We start from the raw sequence: 27275 nt of genomic DNA on the forward strand, positions 1-27275 counted from the left end.
TCTTTGCAATCTCCCTCCCTTTCACTTTTTCTTGGTCATTTCAATTCTTCCTCACCGTTCAACACGAATAAAAGCTTAAACATCTCAGTATAAAAATATGCCATTAGAAAGAGTCTCTCTTTAGCTCAGTCTGTCCCTTCTTTCCCCTTGGCTGTCTTCTCCATGCTGAGGCAAGCCCTTTCCTAAGGTGCTCTCTGTTCAGTCAGTTTGCAAATATCTTTGATCCACTGCCCTCTGGAATATAGGACACTCAATTCTGTGTGTTCCTGCAGCTAAGGCCTTCTCTGACTTGATGTTACCTCAACTTATTAGACATGGCCTTCCTCTGGTCTGAGAAAGCTGCAAATGTTCCATTTGGACTTACCTATGATTATTAATCCCCCTATTACCTCTACTTGTTTAAAGTACCCTGCTTCCAAGAAATGAAACCCACCACTACAAATAAGAAGGGATGTGGCACTGGAGGTTAATCCAGTAGGGGATGGAAGGGCCACTTTCTCAGCTCTCCCTTCAACCTTTGGTCCCTGGGAAGAGAAAGAGGAGGAAAAAGGGGTGTGGGGGTGGGAAAAGTAGAGAGAAAGGGGAAGAGCAAGGAGAAGGAGACTAGCGGAGACAGACACAGGGTAGGGAAAGGAAGAGAAGCAGTTCTCAGTTTGTGGATGACAGTATTTGGGGGATTAGACTTTCTTAGGGTCCCCAAGTCTCAGAGATGGCTCTCAGTGTTTTCATTCTCTCCCTATGAGTCACCTCTCTCCTGAATATCCTCCACTACCACTTTCATGTAATGAGTTAGAAATAAACACTCTCCAATTCCTTGACCTCACCCTATCCTACCTCTGAATCTCACATAAACTCAAGGCTGAGCTCTAAATTTCCAAAGTTCCAGGGCTACAAATGCCAACAAAGACTTCTCTTAATCTGATAAAATTCTGTTTCCTAACTGCCCTTGGTCCACACTCCTCAGTATCGTCCCCAACCCCAACTCTCTTAACAGCACTGCCCCATTTTGCCCTCCAGCTCTGAGGTGGTGGGGTGAGAGGGTGCAACATGCAGTAGGTCAGCCCAACCAGGGCCATTGGTGCTGGCATACCTCTTTCAGTTTTTGGGATCAGCTCATAAGCCCCACAGCTATTACTAACAATTCTCATCCCTTCACTTTATATATCAACAACCTGAGGCACCACACATTAATACATCTATTTCTTCTTTTCAAATGGTGTAGGACAATGAAAATAGTTAAAGAATTTACCATAAGACATAATTTGGGGTGATAAACACTGTTAAAATCCTGACTCCTTTACCCTGACAAAAAAATTAAGTAGAAACAGTTGAGCTCTTGAGGATGATGAATGTGCACTTGCATTTCATGAGCTCAGGAGCCACTTCCACTCCAGGCAGGGGACAGGCCAGCCTGCAGCACACATGCTCCTGTCAAAACCTGTCCGGTGGTGACACCACCAGCATCTGGTGATGAGGAGCTCAGATCCTTTGGCCAGCATTGTTGCCTAACTAAACACACATATAAAAACAACATAAGATACAGCTATTATCTGAAATGGCCATACCCTTATTTCCCCCAGCAGTTCAAAAGACCATTCTATTAATTACTTACAAACAAAAACATCTATTAACTATAAAATGTATATGCTGGATGTAGAAAACAATCTCTTATTCAGCCAAGCAGATATTTACCTTTGTTAGGGCCAGGTCCTTGTCCAGGGTTCAGAGGGGGGATGCGACCTTGTGCTCCCTGTTGTCCTAAGCCTGGTATGAGGGGCGGGGGGCCTGTACTTTGTCCTTCCTGAAAAGATATTTTCAAAGTGGGAATGTGAAATCATAGACTTGTGCTTCAAATGCATTATCATGTAACAAGATAAAAATACTAGGTTGCCTCAAAGCCTGCAGCACTAAATATTTAGTGACACTAGAATAAAATTGTCCCTAAAATGGGAGAAAGAAGATACTTTTCATGCTGTAATAAAAGAAAGCACTTGTATTTTAAACCTGCTAACAGGTTTATTTAGAACCAGTTTTTTTTTGTTTGTTTGTTTTTTGTAATGCCAAGTAAGAACTTTAATGGAAAGTTAGAAAACAATACACCACTCTGAAAAGGTCTTCTTAATTTCTGGCAAAAGTAAAGGTCTATGGGCTGGGGATGTGGCTCAAGTGGTAGCGCGCTTGCCTGGCATGCGTGCGGCCCGGGTTCGATCCTCAGTACCACATACAAACAAAGATGTTGTGTCCGCTGATAACTAAAAAATAAATATTAAAAAATTCTCTCTCTCTCTCTCTCTCTCTCCCCCCCTCCTTTCTCACTAAAAAAAAAAAAAAAAAAAAAAAAAAAAAAAAAAAAAAGTAAAGGTCTACCAATCTGCCAGGACAATCAAACTCTGCTGTGACACCCATGAATCCTACCCGTGACAGAAAGTAAGGAATGTCTAAGTAACATCAGGACTGGGCTCTCCTACCCTAGGAGTACACAGATTAGAAAGGCATTCTTCCTGGCTTCTCTTTTGCTTCCCTCTTATCTCTGCTCTCCAACAACCCCATTGCTCAACACCTACTGCTCATGCTAGGTGCAGCACCTTCATCCATCATGCTGGATTCATTTGGTTCCTCCAGCTTCTGTTTGATACAGACTTGCAGCTCTTATTTTCATAGTCTCATTGCTTATGATTTGGAGCTCAATCCCACCTTGTCCCTAGTCCTAATATTCTCTATTTTTATCTAGCCATATCTGATTGCCTAGCCCAATAACCTTGGATCAAGTCTCTTTTTTATTTTTTTTAGTTGTAGATGGACACAATTTATTTATTTAAATTTATGTGGTGCTGAGGATCGAACCCAGTGCCTCACAGGTGCCAGGCAAGCACTCTACCACTGAACCACAACCCCAGCCCCATGGATCAAGTCTCTTGACAAACAAATACATAAGTAAATAAAAATACACCTAGTCATTCCTTCATTTAAAAAAAAAAAAAAAGAAAAAAAAACATTTAGTGACTGAACCTACTATGAAAGCACAGTTTCAAAAAAACTAATAGCAAAATTGCTCTCAGGTCCCGATCTACTAGCAGCCCTACTAGGAGGGCTATCACTGGCAGTTAAAAATGGCCATTAGAGGCTGGGGATATAGCTCAGCTGGTAGAATGCTGTCTTGCACGCACAAAGCCCTGGCTTCAATCCGCAGCACCACCAAAAAAAAAAAAAAAAAATACTAGTAACAATAAATGTTGGCAAGGATGTGGGGGAAAAGGTTTACTCACACATTGCTGGTAGGATTGTAAACTGCATTATGAAAAGCAGTATGGAGATTCCTTAGAAAACTTGAAAGGGAACCATAATTTGGCCCAGTTATCCCACTCCTCCGTTTATACCAAAGGACCTAAAATCAGCATACTACAGTGATGCAGCCACATCAATGTTTATAGCAGCTCAATTCACAATAACTAAACTATGGAACCAACCTAGGTGTCCTTCATCAGATGGACGGATAAAGAAAATGTGACACACACACATACAATAGAATATTACTCAGCCATAAAGAATGAAATTATGGTATTTGCAAGTAAATGGATAGAGCTAGAGACTATCATGCTAAGTGAAATAAGCCAGTCCCCCCAAAAAACAAAAGCCAAATGTTCTCTCTGATATGTGAATGCTTACCCCAAACAAGGGAGGGTGAAAAGGGGAAGAATAGAAGTTCATTGGATTAGACAAAGGGGAATGAAGGGAAAGGAAAATGAATCAGACATAACTTTCCTTTGCTCATATATGAATACACAACCAGTATAACTCCACATCATGTACAATCGTAAGAATGGGATCCGAATTGGAATGGGTTGTACTCCATGTACATATAATATGTCAAAATATACTCTACTGTCAAGTATATCTAAAATCAACAAATAAAAAATATTCATTGTAAAAAAAAAATGGCCATCAGTAACGGAATGCCAGTAATTAGTATACTGCTTCATTGCCTGCCCACTTTTGGCCCAGGACAGCTCTAATTAACATCTTTCATGCTGCTACTTAAAAGCCTTGAAAGCAAGTCCACTAAATTAAACCATGGAAACAACTGGTTTAAATAATTGGCCTAGTCAAAGTGAAGAAAAACAGATTTCAGCATATGAAAAATATAAGCAAAGATTTTTGATCAGGCAACTTCTGAGATTTGAAATACCTATACCAATGTCAAATCTTCTGATTCACTCTACCAGTTCTATAGGTCAACTAAAATTTTAGAATTGCCATGCTTTTCACATATAAAAATCTTAATATATGGACAATGAAAACTCTTACTGAACTATTCTAGAAATTTGGGCCTATTCTCTTAAATCTCACATGTTTATAATTTCAGTCATAATATACTAGTTAAATTTCATTTTTTAAAATCCTTCTAGGGCTGGGGATGTGGCTCAAGCGGTAGCGCGCTCGCCTGGCATGCGTGCGGCCCGGGTTCGATCCTCAGCACCACATACCAACAAAGATGTTGTGTCCGCCGAGAACTAAAAAATAATAAATATTAAAAATTCTCTCTCTCTCTCTCTCTCTCCTCTTTCACTCTCTCTTTAAAAAAAATAAATAAATAAATAAAATCCTTCTAAATGAAAACTGTTAATTGACAATCAAAAAAAAAAAGGAAAATAACCTAGAAAGTAAATGTTACATACACACACACAAATACTCAATGAATTTTAAAAACATCAAGTTTTAGGGCAATTTAGGTCATATTGCAATCTTAGATTTTTATTGAACTCATCCTAAATTCTGAAAAATGCCTAATAAAAATCTGACATTTTTAAGTTCTGGAAGATCTGAATAATACCATATAATTTATTTATTTACCTAGTTCAATAAATGTGATGGTTATCTTTAGATTATAGATTCTCAGTGATGTTTGAAGAAAAAAAAAATGACCACATTTCCTACATAAAGTATCTGTAACATCCCCTCTCCCTGGTAATTCAGTGGCTTCCAATGACAATTCAGGGAGTCAACATTAGCTCGCTCACTTTTTTCCCATATCTGACTTCAGGGACAAAACCTAGTTGTCTGCATCCAAATAATGCCTTCAGACTAAGAGCTTCAGAACCCACATAGCCAAACAGTATTGAATCCATTCACGCCAAGCAGATTTATAATATTCCCCAAGCAACTCTCCTCACAACTCTCCTCAGCAAATGAGAAATAAAATGCGGTTGACAAAAACAGTCCTCCTTGCCAGGCACAGTGGTGCATGCTTATAATCCCAGCTGAGACAGGAAGATCACAAATTCAAGATCAGCCTCAGTAACTTAATGACACCCTCAGTAACTTAGTGAAACCCTGTTTTAAAATAAAAAAAAACAAAAAGGGCTGGGAACGTAACTCAATGGTAACATACCTCTGGGTTCAATCCCCTATTCCAAAAAGAAAAACAAAACAAAATATAAGAGCTCTTGAAAATGGACCAAGGAAATGTTTACAGAAATACACTTCCCTGCAAATACTTTAATATGAAAGCTGAAAACAGATGGGTGTAGTGGTGCCAGAGGCTGGCTGAGGCAGAAGAATTCTGAGTTCAAGCCAGTCTCAGCAACTTAGTGAGGCCCTAAGAAATTCAGGGAGACCCTGTCTCTAAATAAAATATTAAAAAGGGCTGGGGATATGGTTCAGTGGCTAAGTGCCCCTGGGTTCAATCCCTGGTACCAAAAATAAGAAAAAGAGCTGCAAACAACTTGAACAGGATTTCATCCAAAGGGTCACCATTTTGGAATGGTCCATTCTGGAACTGTAGATCTGTGAAAGCATTCACTAAGATAAAAATAGTGAGATACACAGTCTACAGTATATAAATATCCCACACTCTCTTTAAAAGAAAAGCAGGAAGACAGGTCAGGCATGGGTTGGTTGCTTGCAGGCCCATGGAACTCTGGGCTACAAAGTAAAGAATGCAAAAAGCGGAGCAGGACAACCTGAGATATGTACAACATAACATGTCTCCTCCTCAAAGCCATAGCTCTGGGTTCCCTGGGACAATAAACTGTATTCAATTCAAAGTTGATCTTTTCTTAAAAAATCTCTAGTATATCCTAATTCTTCAGACATTACTTCCTTCTTTAGCCAGGATGCTATTATTTTACACCACCATCACTTGCAGAGAAATGGCTACACCTAGATCTGACTGCTTTTCACTGTTCTCAGCAATACTGCTTCAAGTGCAGAGTATATTTCCCCAATGTGTTATTAATGCCTACAAGTTAGAAATAAATAGTACCTGATTGAAGGGGGCGCGGGGCCCATCACCTAGCAGAGGTGTTTTCTGCTGCTGGAATGGTATTGGCCCTTGAGATGGATGTGGCCCTCTTGCCGGGTTCTGCTGTCCCTGAGGTCCAGGGGGCCCTTGCATGCCACCCTGGGGTGGAGGTCCCAAAGAGCCCTGGGGCGGGCCCTGCTGACCTTGTGAGCCTGGAGGACCTCGAAGTTCCTGGGGAGGGCCCAGCATTGATCCTTGAGGTGGAGGCCCCTGCATGCCTCTCATCTCCTGAGGACCTCTCATTTCCTGAGGACCGTGTCCCAGCAGTCCACTTGGAGGGTGAGGTCCTCTCATCTCTTGAGGTGGATGGCCCATCATCATCCCTTGGGGAGCAGGACCTTGATTCTCTCGGGGACCTGGAGGCCCCTGCATTCCTCTTGGATTCAATCCCATCAGAGGCCCCTGAGAAACAGGACCTTGGATTCCTTGAGACCCTGGCCCACCTTGTATCCCATGAGGATGCGGAGGTCCTTGCATTCCTCTGGGACCAGGTGGTCCCTGTATTCCTTGAGTACCAGGAGGCCCCTGTGGGCCTAAGTGGCCCTGGGGACCAGGTGGACCTTGAGGTCCTATGTGACCCTGTGGGCCTGGTGGACCCTGAGGACCCATATGACCTTGAGGACCAGAACTACCCTGTGGTCCAGGTGGCCCCTGAGGTCCCAAAGGGCCATGAGGTCCAGGGTGCCTCTGCATTCCTTGGGGCCCATGCATGTCCTGAGGCCTTGGTAGCCCCTGGGGTGGGCCCTGGGGCCCTTGTGGTCCCATGAATCCTTGTGGCCCCCCACCTCCCTGATGCAGTGGAGGACCTTGTGGTCCCATTTGTCCCTGAGGTCCAGGGGGTCTAAACTGTCCCTGTGGACCTGGAGGCCCCATCTGAGCCATGTTCATTGGCATCTGCTGAGATGGATGGGGCTGCTGAAAACCTTGAGGAATCTGAGACATTGGACCTTGTCCTGGAAAGGGCTGGGGTCCAAGGAGAGGAGTGCCAGATGAGGGAGGGGGCTGAATTTGCTCAGCCTGTTTCTGCGCAAGTCTTTCAATTTTAAGTTGCTAGAAAGAAAGAAAGAAAAAAGAATTAAGCCAGAATCCTCCAAGATGACAATACTGCTATCAAGTACTTCATCAAGGAAGCCTCAAAATACACAAACTTCTTAACTTCTTTGTTTGTTTGTTTTTTTGTTTTTTTTTTTGTTTTTTTTTGTTTTTTTTTGTTTTTTTTTTGGTGCTGGGGATTGAACCCAGGGCCTTGTGCATGTGAACTTCTTAACTTCTTAATGGCCCAGTGGTAACCAGAGTCCACTGCAACACTCAAATGTCCAGAGGCCACTCATGATGATCCAGTATTGAGGCTGCAGTCTCCCTCAGACTACTTCCTTTTAGGATTATTTATATTTATCTTGAGCAGGAAAAGCCCAATAATTTATTACTATTTTGTCATCCTGATAGCTGTCATAGGTGGGAAAGTAAGAACGAGCCATCTGTACTGCCAGTTGGAAAAAAAGGAAAAATTCGTTTACCTACAGTAAATAAAAGAATCCAAATTAAAATCATGTTGTCCTTATCTTTTCTGTTAAAAAGGTGTATTTAACTTGGGTGTACTTGCTGCTCCACTGATGGTTTTAAAAGTCTAAGAAAAAGGATTCTTTTAGAAACTAGCTTCCTAATACAGCAGTAAGAAATCACGGAGCTTGTCAGACCCACCTGAGACCCTTCCCTTTCTTTAAGAGCACATCAATAAAAACATTTGTCACTGCTTTCTTAGATCACCTAGCACCTCAATAAAAAGCTTCACACACCTCCAAAAGCTGTGGATTGGTATACTGTAACGTGGCCATTTCTTGCTCAATTTCCGCTTGTGTTTTTTTCTTCTCTTCCAATTTAATGTCCTCTTTTCTGTCATTCAGCACCTCATTTGGAGCAGGGATTGGAACTTTATTTTGCATCCAGGCCTTGGAAAAGAAGCATTAAAATATACTCAAATATGAAAATTATAATAATAGGATGAGAAAACCATTCTGTGATGTCATCTGCTCAACCCAACCTGCTAAACTGTTCTTATTTCTAATGCAAATTCTTAGTGACTCAGGAATGGAATAAGACCAGTGCATTACTAGATGGAAATTACCAAGATGATAAAAACTGAAAGATCCCAGTTAGTAAGAATGAAAAGCTTAGCTAGGTATTGTGGCCTGCAACTGTAGTTCCACCACTCAGGGGGCTGAGGCAGGAGGACTGCTTGAGCCCAAGAGTTTAAGACTAGCCTGGGCAATGTAGCAAGACCTGTTCTCAAAAAAAAAAAAAAAGCTTGCCATTCTCTTCAAAAGGGCACATTGCAAAGCACAAGACATATAAGACAGACAATAGAGAAAATACTCAATATACTTTCTGACCCACACCTCTTATTCCTGACAACTTAGTAAAATAAATAGATGAGGAAAAAAGAATGAGACAAGATTCATAGTAAACAAAGTAACTCTGCAAGGCAGCAGATGAGAACTATGTTTGGGAATATAGGAATATGTGAAGGAGAAGAGTCCACAGTACACAAACACGTTCCATAGATGAGATGATCCAAGAGAGACCTAATTTTCAATGTCAATTAAACAAACTAACCACAATTTCACAATGAGAAAGTGGGTGAGGAAGGGGTCATTTTTAGTTAGTTACCTGCTGGAACTGAGCAGGAATAGGTTTTGCATAAGGAACTTTCTTCTGAGGTACTTTTTTCTGATCCTTTTGCATCACCTCCTCCATTCCCCAATCTAAACCTGGAATTGTCATTTCAATTTCGTTCGATTCATCCTTCCCTATAACCATAAAGAGAAGTAGTTAGCCCCTTAAATGAAAGTAATTGGCCACCTGATCAATGAACATATTTTTGGAAGATTTTAAATACTATGCAGTTTGTATCACTTTTATCAGCATTTCTCAACATATATCATGTGACATTCAATACAAATAGTCTTGAAGATAAGAAAAAAGGGCCACAAAAATTTTATAAGAAATGAACGCAACTACTGTAACTACTCTTACCCATCTGCTCCTGCTCCATAGCTAATTTTAGTTGTTCTGGTATTCCCATCCCTGGAATCACTGCCAGGCTGTTAGGTTCAAGGTCATCTACAAAGAATAATATACTCATTGTAAACAGAGATTGTATGAAAGCAGTGGCCAATAAAAATTAATACTTTATAAAAATAGATCATGCCTCTGGTGATTTATAATCCAATAAATCAAACTATTAAAGTCAGTTTTGCATAATATTGCCAATACTAACACTGTTATAACAGAATATCAACATTTCAAACATGAATATACAAGCCTCACCATATTCTACTCCATCTTCAGACATTCCAGGTAATAGGTTTAGATTATACCGATCTCGCATTTTATCACCTGGTCGGTTTCGAGTCCAGAATTTGCTGTCAAAATAAAAGTAATGGCCCAAAGGACTTAAAATCAGCATACTACAGTAATGCAGCCACGTCAATGTTTATAGTAGCTCAATTCCCAACAGCTAAACTTTGGAACTTAGGTGTCCTTCAATAGTTAAATGAATAAAGAAAATGAGATATATATACTCAATGGAATATTACTCAGCTTTAAAGAAGAGTGAAATTATGGCATTCGCCAGTAAATGGATGGAGTTGGAGAATATCATGCTAAGTGAAATAAGCCAATCTCAAAAAACCAAAGGCCAAATGTTTTCTCTAATATACGGCTGTTAATTCACAATAAGGCAGGGGACATTAGAGAAGAATTGCGTTACCTTAGATTAGGTAGAGGGAAGTGAAGGGGGGGGTAGGTGGGGAGGGGATGTGGGGATAGGAAAGATAGTAGAATGAAACAGACACTATTACTTTATGTATATATATGACTGCATGACCAATATGATTCTGCAACATGTACACTCAGAAAAATGAGAAATTATATCCCATCTATGTATGATATATCAAAATGCATAAATGCATTCTACTATCATGTTTAACTAATTAAAACAAATTTAAAAATTAATAAAAAAATAAAAGTAATCGGAAGAGAAAAGGAACATAGTTTCAGTGTTGTTATGGAAAATTAATAGTGTGGTATATACCAGTTCCTTGGTACACACAACAGATTTTTTACAATTCTTTCCTTCTCAAACTTTAAAATATGGGAAAAAAAATTTTTTTAATAAGAAGGCAAAACAAAAATTTTAATAAGAAGGCAAAAAATTGATTCAAACAACCAAAGTCATGTACAATATACAATCTCCATATTGCAACAAAAATATTTATAAAACACTATAAAAATGTTTTAAAGACAAGTTGAAATACAAATTAGTACATCCATCAATAAACGAAAATAAACATGTAATATTTATTTCTCACTGTTCTATAAGTACAATAATCCCTTGCTGTTTTCACTATAAAGCTTACCTAGTGTGGTCATTTGAGCCTGAGCAGAGAATATGTCCAAGAGGATGCCAAGCCAGACTCCAGATCATTCCTTCATGGGCCATCTCCATCCCACCCACTTCCTTCTCTACTCTGTAACAGCACAAAGAAAGAAGTCCTTTTCACAAAAGTTAATGAAGAAAGGCTAATTTTCTTTTAGCCTTAAAACAAAGCTATCAATGCCTGTTACTTTAAATCCAGTCAATTCTAGATGTTTCAGAGGTACTGACTTGTCATCAAAAATACCTTCTTTTATTCAAAGACAAAAGAAGCAGAAGGGTAAATGCTTCAAAAATTATTTTACCAATAAGAGACTAAGAATGCTATTTCATTCTCCCTTAACAACTTCCACAGCCAAAAGTAGAAGTGCTACATTTTTTATTCTAAGCTGGATTTACAGAATTTAAAACTGCAGGCAGACTAATACAGTACATACTAACACTCAGAAAAAATAGGAAACTTTATCGTGCTTACACACATTCAAGTGCTCTCTTCATAGAAATATACTGTTTCCTGGACTTACTGATAATCAACAGAATGTGGCAAAATTTACAGTGTATGATTCAGAGACCAGAAAAGATCACCCACTTTCTACCGGAGTCTCTGAATACACTCTTTCTCCAAGAGCTCATACTTCCAGAAGCCTCTACCACAGAGAGGCCATGTACTCTAGTACACAGTGCCCAAGTACAGCCTGGCCTTCATGTCATCCCAGCAGGGGCTTCAAACACAAAGAAGCAGAGGAACCATCCCTGCTGTGCCGTGTCCAAAGTCCTGAACCACCAAATCCCTGACTTCTAGAATAAAATGCCACTTTTGTTGCTAAAAATTGTTTTTGTAGTTGTAGATGGACAGAATGCCTTTATTTTGTTTATTTTTATGCGTGCTGAGGATCGAACCCAGTGCCCTGTGCATCCTAAACAAAGGTTCTGCCACTAAGCTATAGCCCCAGCCCCAAATGCCACTTTTATACCATGAAAAATATAATAATTTTGTGTGTGATACTTCTTTTTCTTTCTTTTGCGGTGCTGCATGAGCTCTACCACTGAGCTACATCCCCAGCCCTTGCATACATACATAAACGTTACACACCCAACATGCCAGAATAACAAAGAACCATCTGATCCTCCACTGGCAAAAAGCCCTTCGTGCACAGGATGCCAGGCCACAGCTGTAAACAGAAACAAGGGAAAAGACAAAATTGTTTGGGTCTGTGAATGCTACACGTAACAGTCATAAAAAAAAATCAAGCATAACAGTCACGGACCTGTGGCTTCTTTCTTATGACCACGGAAGACTTGAAGCTCTTCTTTCAGGTTTCGGATGTCAAAAAGTTTACAGAGATGATCACGTGATGCCGTGAGTAGCCAATTGCCATTGAGGTTTAATTTCACTTCCATTACAGTGTTTTTATGGGCATGACTAGAAATAGAGCACAAAGAAAATAATGGTTGGAATTCAAAAACAAGCATCAATCAATATAATGACCATTTTGGTTGAAAGCACCATGGATCAAGATAGCAAGAGGTGTGGCCTAGAAGTAATAAGCATAAAACATTATGGGGTAATGTAATAAGAATATAACATCAAAGTACACTTGAAAGAATTAGGTCAACAGAAGTAATATCCATTACCAAAGTTCTGCTCTCACTACCCAGATAACATAGCAGCAGAGCTTCAATTGTACAGAAAAGTTTTATCTGTGAATCAGGGAAAGCATTTGGAATACATAAACCAATATTCAGTAAAGGTCATTCAATTTTAAAAGGTTAATGACATTCTTCTTATTAAGACAAAGCATAAAAATAGGCACTGAATAATGTGAAGGTTAATTTGAACTAAAGACAATGCCTTAAGGCCTGTGCAATGTACAACTTGAAGGGACATCAGTCACAAGATATGCAATAAGGCAGCCTTGCTCCAACCAATTCACTTGGGGGTGGATTACTTCCCAAATGAAGGAATAGGATGCAGAGTTCAGCCAAAAAGGTGAACATATTCATACAACTGTGAACATTTACAAAGAATTCAAAAAAAAAATTGTATTACGAAGTTGCATTGTAAGCATGAGAGGGAAAAAAATGCAAGTTAGCTCAAAAAGTTAGCTTATTCTTTTATTTCACTGGGCCGTGGGGGGGTAAGAAGGACCTTCTGTATAAATAGATTATATGGAGAAGGCTGAGCTATGACCTCTAAGAGGCACATACATCAACTTTATACAGTGCCAAAAGGTACTTTAATGAGGATGGACAGTGAGAAAAAACGGTAATAACGATTTCCTCTTCCTGCTCCCCCGCTAAACTCACCAAATTAAATTTAGGCATATGTGGCAGAACAAATATCAAGCATATTTCATTAGGGATTTATAGAGACAAAACATAATTAATAAAAAGTCTACAAATCCAAGTCCATCTGGTATCTAAACCACGTTTACAGGAATATATAAGAAGAGAAAGCTAAAAGTTAAAGAATATAGGCTGCTTTGTTCCCCTCTGTTCGGGGGAATAAGGTGGGGCTCCTATCACTTACAGTGTTGCAAGACTCTGTCCAGTCTTGGGATCCCAGAACTTGATTGGCTGTTGACTATCTTTACTTCCTGACACAACTAACCCTTTGGTTGGATGCCAGTCTACACATTTCACATCAGCACCATGCCCTGTTGAAACAAGTTAGGATAAAACCGCTTCAATCTTGTACATTTAAAGCAGGACTTCATTGTAATTTAACGGAAGTAGAGAAATCTATTAAATGTCTTGATCTCATTGCTCAGTCAACCTAAATTTTTTTTAAAAGACTCTTTGGTCTGTGTCTGGAAGTCTTTTGATAGATACATCAAGCTTTCTTCTCATGCTAGGATGCACAAAAACCAGTCCCCTCCTCCTGAAACTAAGTATATCTCCCAGCCTACTTGCTGGCAGGTGAGCCAAGTCCTTTTGGAAGTTGTACCCCTCAAGCCCACAAATACCAAACTTTGGTTTTCCTACTTTGTGGTATTTGTTATAGTTTCAAAACTCCTTGGTACATAGAATGAGGAGAGGAAAAAGTATTCCAGCTTTTTACTTATTTATTGAAGTACAGGAGAAAAATTATTTGTGCCAAACTCATATGTAGATTAACATGTACTCACAATAAATTGAGTTACTAAAATATTACAAATGTGAAAATCAGGATTAACAAAGAAATAAGTATTGTTTTTAAAAAAAACGTGGTGTAGTATAGTCTTAATATTTTACAAATCAGGAGGCTGAAGCAGGAGGATCAAAAGTTCAAGGCCAGCCTGGGCAATTTAGCAAGAGCCTATCTGAAAATTTAAAAAGGAATGTAGCTCACTGGCAGAGACTTGCCTTGCATACACCAAGACTGAGTTCAATCCCTAGCAAAACATATACACACACGCATGTGCACGTGCACATACACACACACCCCAAAGGGAAAAAAAAAAAGCTGGGAGTAGGGATTTATGAAGCAGATGCACGGGAGGCAGGTGAAAAGTAATAACGCATACGAAACAGCTTTAGAAAATTTTAGATGGAAGGAAAAAATTTTGAATAAAAGATACAAAGGGAAATAGAAGAAGGAAGAGATGGTCTCCAGGAAGTGGAAGCGATCTATACCCGTTCAGAAAAGGAGAAACACATCTCACATAGGGCTAGGCTTATCCCAACACAATAGCCCACACTGGCAAGCACGGAGGGGTGGGCTAATCATACGGAGAACAGTTTGGAAGATTCTATTGTCAGGAAATAATGGATGTCCAAAGGGATTTTTCTACAAAGAAATAATTGCAGCATGGCACATGTACTCTAAGGAATATGATGCACCTATTACAAATGATCTCATGGATGATTTAATAAAGTGATTAAAACATCCATTATACTAAATTTATTTTTCAACAAATTAGTGTATATTCTTACTGTAAAAGGCAAACAATTCAACAACATAAGTGACTGCATGTGTATATCTGTGCAGAGAAAAATAGCAAGAAGACTAGATACCCAGTTGTAAACAAATACCATAAAGCTGGGAGGTGATATTATAGAGATTCCTTTTCCTTGTGTCTTTAGATTTTCTTCAATGAACTTTTTCTTTTTCCCTTATGGTACTGAAAATTGAACTCAGTATCTCACAAATGCTAGGCAAGTGCTCTACTTCAAGAAACATATTTTCTAACTCCTATTCCATGAGGGTGAAGCTGAGGATGGGAAAACGGACGGCAGGTTTTGCTGTTGCCTGATATTTTATTAAAAACAAAAGATGGAAAAATTGAAACAGAAACACAATTCGGTCCTTCTGGCCCCTTCCTTGCCTTAAAAATCTTTAATATTATTACCAATCTAACACTGAAAAGATGTGATTGAGGAATTTAAAACCTTTATGGCGGGACTGGGGTTGTAGCTCAGTGATAGAGAGCTTGCCTTAGCATGTGTGAGGCACTGGGTTCAATCCTCAGCACCACATAAAAATAAATAAATAAAAACAAAACAAAAAAACGTTTATGGCCCACTTTATGAATAAGGTGTATAGCTATGTACACATTTTTTTTTTTTTTTGGCAAGGGATACCTGGGATTAAACTCAGGGGCACTCAACTACTGAGCTATATCCCCAGCTCTACCTTTTTTTTTAAATTTAGAGATAAGGTCTCACTGAGTTGCTTAGCACCCTGCTTTTGCTGAGGCTGGCTTTAAATTCGCAATCCTCCTGTCTCAGTCTTCTGAGCCACTGGGATTACAGGCATACACCACTGTGCCCAGCACTATATGAATTTTAACCAAACAAATTGGAATTTCTGGCAAATGTATGAGAAAGTACTTTCTAATGATGATGCACTATGTAAAAAATATACTCTTAGGACTCAATTCTACCTTTGCCTTTTCTGGAATATCTTTATTACATAGAGAAAGTATACCTACTTAGTGTAAAGTATATGCAAAAATTAAAACACTATCAAACTGGGCTGAGGATGTGGCTCAAGCGGTAGCGCGCTCGCCTGGCATGCGTGCGGCCCGGGTTCGATCCTCAGCACCACATACCAACAAAGATGTTGTGTCCACCGAGAACTAAAAAATAAATATTAAAAAAAAAAATTCTCTCTCTCTCTCTCTCTCTCTCCTCTCTCACTCTCTCTTTAAAAAAAAAAAAAAACAAAAAAAACACTATCAAACTATAAAAACATATAAAATGTATTTTGGTTGCTTTGTTTTCTGAATTTCTCTATAATTTATTTGGGCAAAATTCAAACAAGGAAAGAATGCCATGAATATACTCACACCCATCCACATCATAGATATAAGTCAAACTAATAGGTATTGATTCTCAAGTATTACTTTTGGCCACTATTCTTAAATCATACTAGAAAACATGTTTACATATGGTACTATACTAAATGAAGAATCTCCAATATGCTAACTCATAGTTTTACAATGAATACTTTACAACACAGATGAAAGAACTGGCTCTTGAACACACAGGTGATAGGTGGCAGAGCAGAAATCTGCATAAGGGAAGCACTCAGGATATATGCACATTTTCTAATATATTTTGAATGTATTACAAAATAAATTCAGGGAGTTGAATGTAGAAAGCTAGTTCCAGAGTCTCTGCTCTTAAGGACTAATTGCCTTTTTAGACATAAAAAGGTCAGTTTCAGAGTTGCAAAAGGGGAAAGGGTTGACAACAACATGTACTTTCCTATTTGCTTCTATCTGCACAAAGACTCCTAAAGGATGGTACTTAGCAGATAGAAAATTGGGATAGAGATTATTCATTCTTCAGCCTTTGTATTCACTGTTTTATTTCTGAGCCTTGTGCCTGTATCATCTATATTTTTAAAAATTAAGTACAAATAAAGTCACCTAAGAAAATATGTGCAGGGCTGGGGTTGTGGCTCATCAGTAGAGCGTTCTTCTCCAAGCACGTGCGAGGCTCTGGGTTTGATCCTCAGCACCACATAAAAATAAATAAATAAAATAAAGGTATTGTGGCCAACTACAAAATAAAAAATAAAATATTAAAAAAGGAAAGAAAATATGTGCAACATGCTAACATTTGTGGCTTCAAAAGGGTCACACGTCCACACAAAGAACAAACTAACACTTGTTCGAAAATGCATAAAATGTATCTTAAAAGTATGCACAAGAATCTCCTACTAACGGCCTCCAAGACAGGGAAACAGGAAGGCTTGGGGAAAAAAGGTAAGAAAGAGATTTCACTGTACAAATTGAACATTCCTAATCCAAACTCCAAAATGCTTCAAAATCTCAAACAATGCCTTAGGCATAAAACTTCATATTACAAAACTTAGTGTGGAGAAATTATTAAAAGTATTAAAATCAGCCAGGCATGATGGTGCGAGCCTGTAATCCCAGTCACTTGGGAGGCTGCAAGTTGAAGGCCAGCCTCAGCAATTTAGCAAGGCCCTAAGCAACTTAGCAAGACCCTGTCTCAAAATTTTAAAAAAAGGGGGGCTGGGGATGTGGCTCAATGGTTGAGCACCACTGGGCTCAATCCCTGGTGTACACACACAAAAAAAATTGTATAAAAATATCTTCAGGCTATATGTATAAGGTGTGTATAAAATAAAAATAAATTTTGTGTTTAGCCCTAGGACCTATCCCCAAGATATCTCATTACATATATGCAAACATTCCAAAATGGAGGGGGGGGGGTGTAAGGAAGGAAGAAAAAGAAATTTGAAACACTTCTGTTTATATGTATTTCAGATAAGGGATACTCAACATATATACTATTTTGTAAGTTTTAAATTTTAAAACACATAACCTACTGGGAGAAAATTTCAATCAAAAACTGAATTAACTAACAGGAAATTACCTTGGGAAAGTAGGTATGAAATCTTTATACTTTTTAAAAAAAACTTTTAAAATTAAAAAAATAGTTTGGGCTGGGGACGTGGCTCAAGCGGTAGCGCGCTCGCCTCGCATGCGTGCGGCCGGGGTTCGATCCTCAGCACCACATACCAACAAAGATGTTGTGTCCGCCGAGAACTAAAAAAAATAATAATATTAAAAATTCTCTCTCTCTCTCTCTCTCTCTCTCTCTCTCTCTCTCCTCTCTCACTCTCTCTTAAAAAAAAAATAGTTTAAGCTACCATAGAAGCAAATTGATATGTAACTGTTTCCTTCAGGGAGGAAAAAATTGAAATAAATTTCTTCTGCACTGACAAAAATTATTTCAAATATAAAAAGCTACCATGCCATGCCAATGCTGATACAATGCATTTAGGTCAAGAAAAGTAAGACTAGTAGGAAACACATCCTAAGAACATAATTTTTAAAACTTGCATACATGCAGGTGTAATGGTTCACACCTGTACTTGCAGCTACTTGGGAGACTGAGATACACAGATCATTTGAGTCCAGCAGTTCAAGACCAGCTTAGGAAATAGCAAAACCAGGCCTCTTTTATTTAAAAGGGGGGGGGGGGGGTGCCCTGGGCTGTAGCTCAGTAGTAGAGCACTTGCCTCACATGTGTGAGGCACTGGGTTCGATCCTTAGCACCACATAAAAATAAATAAAATAAAGGTCCACTGACAAATAAATAAAACTACTGTGTCCATCTACAACTAAAAAAAAAAATATTAAAAAGAGGAAGAGGAGGAGGGAAAAAGAGGTGGTGGCAGAAAAGAGAGGGATGGAGGAGGGAAAACTTTCATGATAGTATTTGAAGCCTTGTTTATAAAAGCGAAAACTAGGCAACAAATTTTGGAAGTATAAAGACAGATAAAACTTGCCATAACTCAAATATTAAACAATCATATATCTATTAAAATGAAAAACAAAGAAAAAAGCTCATAAAATCCATGAAATAAAAGCAACTAAAAGTTGGGGTTGTGACTCAATGGTAAAGCACTTGCCTATAACATGTGTGAGGCACTGGGTTCAATTCTCAGCACCACATATAAATAAATAAAGATACATGAATAACTATCAAAATACTTTTAAAAAGCAAACTAAAAGTAAAATAAATGTACACTAAAAACAAATGGAACAACACATGCACAACAACACATGGATTAATATGTTGACAGGATGGTTATAAAAATACACGATTACAAAATTGCAGATGCAGATAAACAAAAGTGAAAATTATATTGGGCTAGTAGAAACATAAAAGTGTTTCTATTCATATTTCCTCTAGTGTGATATTGTGGTTTGTGTCTTAACCTTTTGGTATGTTTTTTAATATGAGAAAAACCACCACTGAATGCAAGTTACTTTGCCAGTTCGTACTTTCCCTACCAAATTACCAAAAATCATGTGTGGTGTCCCTTGGTGTTAGAGAGAGTAAGAGGTATTCTCATTTGTAACTGGTTGGAAAGTAAACTGCTACATATTTTTCGGGGAGGCCATTTGGCTGTAGCTACCAAAATCTTAGATCCTATAAATCGTCTGATAGAAATTCATGCTGTAACTGAAAAGCATACCAGAATTTATGTTCAAAGATATTTACTGCACTGTGTTTGAATCGCCAAGACTGGAAATAATCTAAATATGAATTAATGAGGGGTTACTAAGGAAAATTAAAGTAAACTGACATAATGAATATAATATGGTTATTAAAACTGAGGCAGAAATAGGTACCTTCCAGGGTGCTGGAAATTTTCTGTATCTTAGTAAATGGTATCTCAATAAGCCCGTCTTGTAAAAAGAAATAATACAGACAGAAAACCAAGGTATTTTTATCCCATGTGTATAACAGAAAACTTAAATGGTAATAACATACTAGAGAGAAGAAATAGTAAGGGAGTAAGAAGGCATTTACTACTATTTCTGTGCTGCTTTATGTTTCATATGCTTTTATTATTTATTTAATGACCATTGCCTTTGGTCTCCCTCTACTCAAAAATCAATTATTGACTTTGCTCTGCAATACGGAGCTAACCAGCACCTGTAGTCCCAGGAAGATGTGCTTCAGATCCTCAGCAGGGCTGTAGAATTTTCAATGACAGACCTCAGGTCAATACAGCTGAATCAAGTTTCGAAGATATTTGTGAACTGGCAAGTCACGTATAAAAAATGATCTTATGTAAGTTAATATCTGATAGAAAAAATGACTGAGTACCAAACACATGGTCTATCAATTTCAAACATCACCCATGAAGAATGCCTCAACACTAAAATTTGAACAGTGCTCACTGTGAACCCCAAACTTGAAAATTCCAAGAATGGAGTATATCCAATGCTGAATTCATTCAGATGGTAACTGTTTTTATAGCTTAGTGATAGAGCAGTCTCAGACTAAAAATATCTTGCTAATGGTTGAAGTTTTTAGGACAAAAAACTTCTCGCCAACGAAGGACTATTTTTTAAAATGGAATTTAATAAAACTTATCAGAATCAAACATGTAAAAAATAAAGGTCAGACTCTGAACAACACTAAACTTGCTCTAGCACTACAAAGCCTACTACTTTGTCCCTACTACAGGGACAAAGTCTGGCCCAAGAGGGGACTGACAATAATCTACAAGTAGGCCATAGTGTACACATATGATCCTCAAAAGGATGGCAGAACTTTTAAAAAAGCCAAAAATATAGGCACATGGTTACCAAGTAAAGAATCCAGGATGACTGGGAAAGGTCATAGCACCTTATACATTATGGACTGCAACTGTAAACAGAGGATATCCTTGAAGAAAGATTCCAATGATTAGACTAGAGTACAATTGTAAATTTATTAAATTTAGAAATTCCAATTATCAATCATTATATAAAGAACTAGACTGACATAAATCTATGTGTGGAATTCCCTTTGAACACAAATATTTAGGAACTTAACCTGCATGATCCAATGTGGTAGCTCTTAGCTACATGTAATTATTTAAAGTTAAAAGTTTAGTTCCTCACTCATACTAGTCAAGTACTCAAGTTACATGTGACTAGTGGCTAGCACAATGAACAGATCAGGTAACAGAATATTCCCATCCTCACAAAAAGGACTCTTAAGACAATTATCAGCCTTAATCAAAGTTTCTCTTTAAGTTTCCATAGTCATATTATTTTTATTCACTATCTCAGCTTCGCAATGAAAACTAGCAACAAAAAAAGTTATCTTTAATTATACCAGAGCTAGAAAAGACCTATAAAATTACCCACCCCTATAATTTTTTATATATGAGAACACTGCAACCTAGAAGGGTTAACCTGTGGTAGGAGTTGGCACGTGTTTTCTTCTTTCTGATTCAATCCTCTCTTCACCTTACTAAATGTAATATCCAAATGAAGAGGCACAATAGTTCCAACTGGTTGTTGAAATTCTAAATCAACTTCAACTTGCTCAACTGTAACTGAGGAGACTGTGTGACATTTGTTCTCATCTCTCAAAGCTAGTTAAGGATAAAAATCTAAAAATAAATATACAAGCTTCTTTTAAAATATCTGAGAGTAACTGGATTGATTATGAAGGCCAGTGTCTGTTACCTAAGTCCACCAAAAGAAATTACAGATTAATCTAACCACACTGGGTTATGTTTAGGGGTCAAGCCTTGAGGTCCATGAATTCTGTACCATTTCTTTGTAGAAAGTCAGCTAGCTAAACTTTTCCTCAGGGTCCTACCAGCATAATTATCAATTTGGTATCTCTTGGAGACATGTGACACAGGTTTGGGTATTAACTGTGTCTAACAGGCTAGAGATAGTGTTGAAAAAATCACTTGCAAAAGCAGCCACTAACTGTGCACTGAAGATTACAGTTAAATAGGAAGTAAATGATTTCATTTATTCCACTTGATCATTCTTTCACACATTCATTTATGTACTCTTCCACTCATTCATTAATTCAAAATAAGTGTGCATGATACCAACATTTATTAGGCTCCTGTATGAGTGCCAACCTCCGAAATGTAGTCACCAAATATAACAAGGGCTGAACACTGGGGTAACATCTGTGGGATTATGTGGCCCTGGAATATTAACTTTCCCAAGATAGTTAATAATTTAAGTTTTCTGAATTAAAACTGAAACTTAATTTTTAAATGTAAATTTTTGAGGCTGCTCCACAAGATAGAAAAATCTCCCCCACTTTAAAATATGCTACAAAATCATGCCTGAAATAAGTGAAGTGCAGAGTGTAAACAAGATGATCTTCCCAACTAATGAAAAATTCATTCGCGTGCTTAAAAGATTTAAGGAAAACAAAACAGACTCACCTTAATTAACCCTTAAATTATAAGAACAATACAATAAATGTTCTAGGCTTTAGATATTTTGGTAAACAGATATGCTAGACTTACTTTTGTAGATAGTGGAAATTTCCTGCTCTTTATTACCTATCCCAGAAGCACAAAGTGGAGTGTTGTGAGTAAGGGAAAGAGCTGTTTTGTGAGGCTTCCTTTAGAGGAGGAGGTTCCCTGGCTTTTGTGAAACTGTATGCAAATTTTGTGTCCCTGTGCATTTTCCCAGGATTTCACCCCTCTTCCACAGCCTTATCAGATCCTAAAGGACCTGTCACAGGGCACAACTCTGCCCTAAGACAATGCATATGACCCAAGGCTCGGTGAAAAGTCTGAAAACCAATAAATAAGTTTTATTTGAAGGTCAGAAATAGTGTCCATTTTCCCATTTTATTTTCCTGGATCAGGTCATTATATGAACAAATGTTAAGAAAAATTTCTTTTATACATAACTCATAAAAAGCACCAAGATGTTCTAATACAGGAAGGAAAAAGCAAACAAAGAATTCAAGTATCATCTTGTACAATATTAACAGTTTAAGAACTGCCACTCAAGAAAATGTGTTAAACATTAACAGCAAACTCAGGCTACTTTTGGCCACAAAAACATAAACAGATAAATTTAAGGCAAAGGGGTAAGTAAAGCCAAGGTCCATAGCAAGACAGTTTAGAAGATCAAAGAACTCAAGAATTGAAAAAATTAAGGAGTGTAACTTGTTCATCCATCAATAAATGTGCGATTTATGAGCATTTTACCTTTTTTTGAAAAGATCTCACCTTTCAAAGGTTTTCATCATGATTTCATAATTAACATCAAATGTGAGTGACTACTATTAGAATCTTTGTCATTCCAATCTAGAAAGTTATATTAGTGAAAAACTACAAAATTCAATGCCACATCAATTCCAGAATGGGTACACCTCTAGCAGTGTTCAAAGTGTTCCAAGCAACAACAGCACACAGAATCGTGGGTGAAGGGTTTTGGTGATCAAGTAGATTGGTCAATGCTGAATTTTTTAAATGGACGAGTTTGATCCCCCCCAAGTCTGAGAGCCTTTGATGCTTGCAATATATATTATAATTCTGTGGGAGAATTTAATCATTTCTCAGATTACTTCTATGTTTATTAGGAGACTGATTCGGCAAATGTGAAACACTAGCTCTGTATGCTTGACAATGATGAACCTCAATTCAGGGACTGGACACCTCTGAGTAAGAAAAAAGAAGGGACTAGGGAGAGAAACACCAAGGGGCCTTCAACCACACTTGTAATGTATATTTCTTCGAAAACAAATTAGAAATGAGGGGTAGGTAGCACAGAAGTGTTTTCCAAGTTGTAAAAATCTTGAGATGTCAGAAAAGCAAGCAATATGCAAACGTTAACACTGCAAACTCAATGGAAAAAAAGAGATAGATGCATTATAAACTTGCCAATATTCCTACTTAAATTCCACATTTAATTTGCATAATAAGTTAAAATGATTTGTTGATTTCTACCATGTACATGGAAAATTGACAAGGGCTGGCCTAAAACAAACTGTCAAGTAGGTTAGAAACTGAAATTAAGCATACAAAGCATAAGATAATGCCGTAAAACTATTTAAGTACTTTAAGCATCAAAGTGAACAAATTCTTATGAATGTATGCTGATATATATATGTGAGTCAAGGAACATACAGGCATAAGTATTGCTGAAACTTACATGGAGGACTGCTTAGATCTTTATACAATAACATGGGGGGAAGGTATAAACAGGAAAAAGAACAATTTCCACCTGAGTAAATTTTAAAGACCGCTTTTAGAAAAACCTTCAGGATTATGGAGAAATACAATAAGATTGATACAATAAGAAAACCTGTAATACTTTTCCATATTACTGCCTGACAGTATTTAAAATGTATCAGTCCTCGGTATTCTTCACTTACAATGACCAAGAAGAAGCAATTTTGTAGTGTTTTGTGCCAAAGCAAATTTTCCTGTGATAGCTGTTTAAAAGTTGAAATCATTTTAATTATAAAGGCTACTTGGATAGCAGCTTAAAGGGAAGGAATGTAACAAATATTCTCAACTTCACTGCTGTTGTTGTCTTCTGATTCCTAGATGGTAATACTAATATCATAAGACACTTCAGCCATTTGTCTGAGATGGCAGATATTTTTGTCCCAAACGCAGGCACTCAGGAAAAAGCACAAAGTTCTTTAGAAGAAAGGATACAAGGAGATGCATTGGTTGAGTTTGTATGTGCACATGTGTATAATTCAATAGTCAAATGTTGTCCAGTAAACATTTTTATAGACATGACTCACATCTCGGTAATAACATACAGAGTCAAGAAAAGAAGCATATAATCATCATTTGAAAAACTAAAAAATTATGAAACCCCAAAGAAAAAACATTTATAAGATTGATAGAAGCCTGGCAATAAGATTACCAGAAAGAACTGTACCTATGCCACATTAGTAATACTTATTAATAGTTATCAGCGGATAAGCTGAGCCAAGAGAAACCATGACTGAATCCTCTAATAAGGAAGAAAAAAACAGAACCAAGAAGGAAATTTCAAATGCTATACCAAAACTTCCTGGGATAAACCTTCCTCCTGAAAGCAAATTAAAAAGGTGAACAGGTTCATTTTCAGTTGGCGAAAAAATGACTACATTTCTTTTAAGTTTAAAGTTTATATAAATGAAAGTAATAAATAATCCTAGCCAAAGAAGAAGTATTTAATTAACCCCATGGCAATCATAGCCATTTATAGCATCCACTGTACTTGGAATTTGTTTTGCCAAAATCTTCTTGGGCATATTTGCACATTTTTGGTAAATGTGACTCCCTGTAATCTTTTCCACCTAATACTGCTACACACATCTTGAAAGAAAGGAAACAATGGCAGTGACAAAAATGTACCTACATCAGAATAAGGTTACATGAATCCTTAAATTTGATTGGGGGCAAGTGTCTATCACATGATTCCTAAGAGACTGCAATTTACAGCTATCACTAGATTTTTTTTGTTTGTTTCTTTGTTTTGGTTTATAAATGAATAATCTGGGATGAGACACCCTCTAATGGAATTTTGACAAATATACTCATTTCTGTTTCAAAGAAGAAATCAGATAACTGAGAAAAACCTGAACTGGGAGATGATTATATTAATTAATTTCCTTAATATCAATAGTGTATCTCAACAAAACAACTACATACTTAAGCCCTACTGATTTAAATAACTGCATAAATCAGACATGGTGGTACACCCCTATAATCCCAGCAACTCAGGAGGCTGAGGTAGGAGGATCACAAGTTCAAAGCCAGCCTCAACAACTTAGGAAGGCCCTAAGCAACTAAGAACCTATCTCAAAATAAAAAAGTGGAGGGAAAAAAAAAAAAAAGCACTAGGGATGTGGCTCTGTGGTAAAGTGCCCCTGGGTTCAATACCTGGTACCAAAAAGAAAAAATTGCATAAATAACTGGGGGTGAAGAGTCAAATCTCCCATGCATAAAAATCCCATGCAGCCTAATGTCACTACTATACCCTGAGGGAGGTAGATTATTTCTCAACCTGCTAAGTGTGGGCAGTGCATCATAACTTCATTTCAAAAAGTACAGTCCAGAGAAGGAAGGAAAAATAGTGTTAGGCTAGGGAAATCTGACAAACACTACTTCAAGCAGGTGAAGGTGAATACCAAATCATGCTGGTAGTATACACCCTTGATACAATGTATTGAAAATGATATTTTTACCTTCTGCCCCAAAGATCCATAACCCAAGTCTAACCATGGGAAAAGCATCTGAAAAACCCCAACTGACAAAATATGATAAACTTCTGGTAAACAAGGCGAACTTGGTAGTGCATATGTGTAATCCCAGTGACTTGGGAGGCTAAGACAGTAGGATGGCAAATTCAAGGCCACCCTAGGCAACTTAATGAGCCCTTAAAAAGGGCTGGGAAAGTAGCTCAGTGGTAGGGTAGGCCTGGGTTCACTCCCCAATAATGGGGGGAAAAAAGGACATGAATCATAAGAATTCTGATTCACATTCACAACCTACTATGAAAGGCAATAATCCAGATGACATTAGCTTTGTCCAATAGGAATGCAAGTACAGTATCAAATCAAATCAGTCCCACTGGAATCTAGAAAAGAACATGTTAATACAATTTAAGTCCAATTGATATAGGGTTCAGAGTTCATGTAATAATTATTAATAAACCAGGTATCACTTACTGGTTCTCATGTAATTTACCTGACATTTAATACTTTTATGTGTAAAGTGGAGATTACTACTCAATTACTGGATTATTTCGGGAAATTGATGAAATATGTGAAGCATTTGAGATCATGTCTAGTACTTTTTTTTTTTTTTAGACAAGAGTCTTGCTTTGTTGCCCAAGTTAGTCTCAAAGTGGGCTCAAGCGATCCTCCTACCTCTGCCGACTAAGTAGCTGGGACTACAGTAACCCCTATCCCACCCCACTGCACCTGGCTCCAGTATACATTCTGAACAATTGATAAACAAAACCTTCCACTTTGATCCAACGTCTGCCCTGAAAGAGCTCACCAGGCAGACAGACTTAGTTATTCAGCAATAACTGCTACCACTTTGAATATAATAAGGCAGGCAGAAAATGGCTCAACTTGAGAAAACTTATACAAAGTAAGATTTTATAAGACTTAAATTTCAGTTTGCAAAGTGACCCCTGTATCAAAGACAGTGAGTTCCAATTACCAACATCCAACTCAAGCATTAGACTTGATATAATGTCCACTATATCTCAAAGCTGGAAAACCTAAAGTTAGAGGCCACTGTTACCTTCATTGTATTTTAAATAACTTAAGAAAGGACACTGGCAATGTAGTTCATTGAAAGAGGGTTTGCCTAGCATGAGCAAGGCACTGGTTTCAATCCCCAGTGCCACAAACACATATATACACACATAAAATAAAGACTGATAATACTTTTGATGTAACACTACATTCTACTGGACTAAAATGCCATCCCCCACTGAGAACATGATTCCAATACTTCTGATTTAGGGTATGAAAATTTGACAATTTTCTTTGTATTTTCTCTATTTCTGAAGAATATAAATGCATTTCTGGGGGAAAAAACCTCAAAGGAAAGTACTAAGTTTAGCAAACTGTCTTTCAGTTAATGACTTACCTCCAAATACTCCAATGCCATGGGTTGCCTCAAACTTAAGTATATGATTAAATTTTAATATTTGAGATTTCTTCAGAAATGGAAAAATAATGGAAAGACAACATCAAGAGGGAAGTGTTTCAAGGTCACAAATGTGAAAAGGGACTATGCTTTGGAATCAAGTCATAATCAGGCTCATTCTTGCTTTCACA

At 37.7% G+C, this 27275-nt stretch overlaps 1 protein-coding gene across 6 annotated transcripts in view; it reads right to left on the bottom strand.

The window, feature by feature from the left end:
• The window catches only part of WDR33 (WD repeat domain 33), a 113040-nt gene that overhangs the window by 13873 nt on the left and 71892 nt on the right, over positions 1–27275 (bottom strand). For 3 of the 6 annotated variants that reach the window (XM_081261837.1, XM_081261839.1, XM_081261840.1), the window contains 10 exons: positions 13267–13393; positions 12005–12159; positions 11830–11908; positions 10720–10830; positions 9629–9723; positions 9335–9421; positions 8969–9108; positions 8098–8250; positions 6263–7351; positions 1693–1801 (listed from right to left, as the gene is read on the bottom strand). In XM_081261837.1, coding sequence (XP_081117963.1) covers positions 1693–1801; positions 6263–7351; positions 8098–8250; positions 8969–9108; positions 9335–9421; positions 9629–9723; positions 10720–10830; positions 11830–11908; positions 12005–12159; positions 13267–13393 — 2145 coding nt within the window. The other 3 variants (XM_081261846.1, XM_081261845.1, XM_081261844.1) reach the window with 3 other exon arrangements.

Source organism: Spermophilus citellus, assembly GCF_964194105.1.
Source record: "Spermophilus citellus genome assembly, chromosome: 11".
NCBI lineage: Eukaryota > Metazoa > Chordata > Mammalia > Rodentia > Sciuridae > Spermophilus > Spermophilus citellus.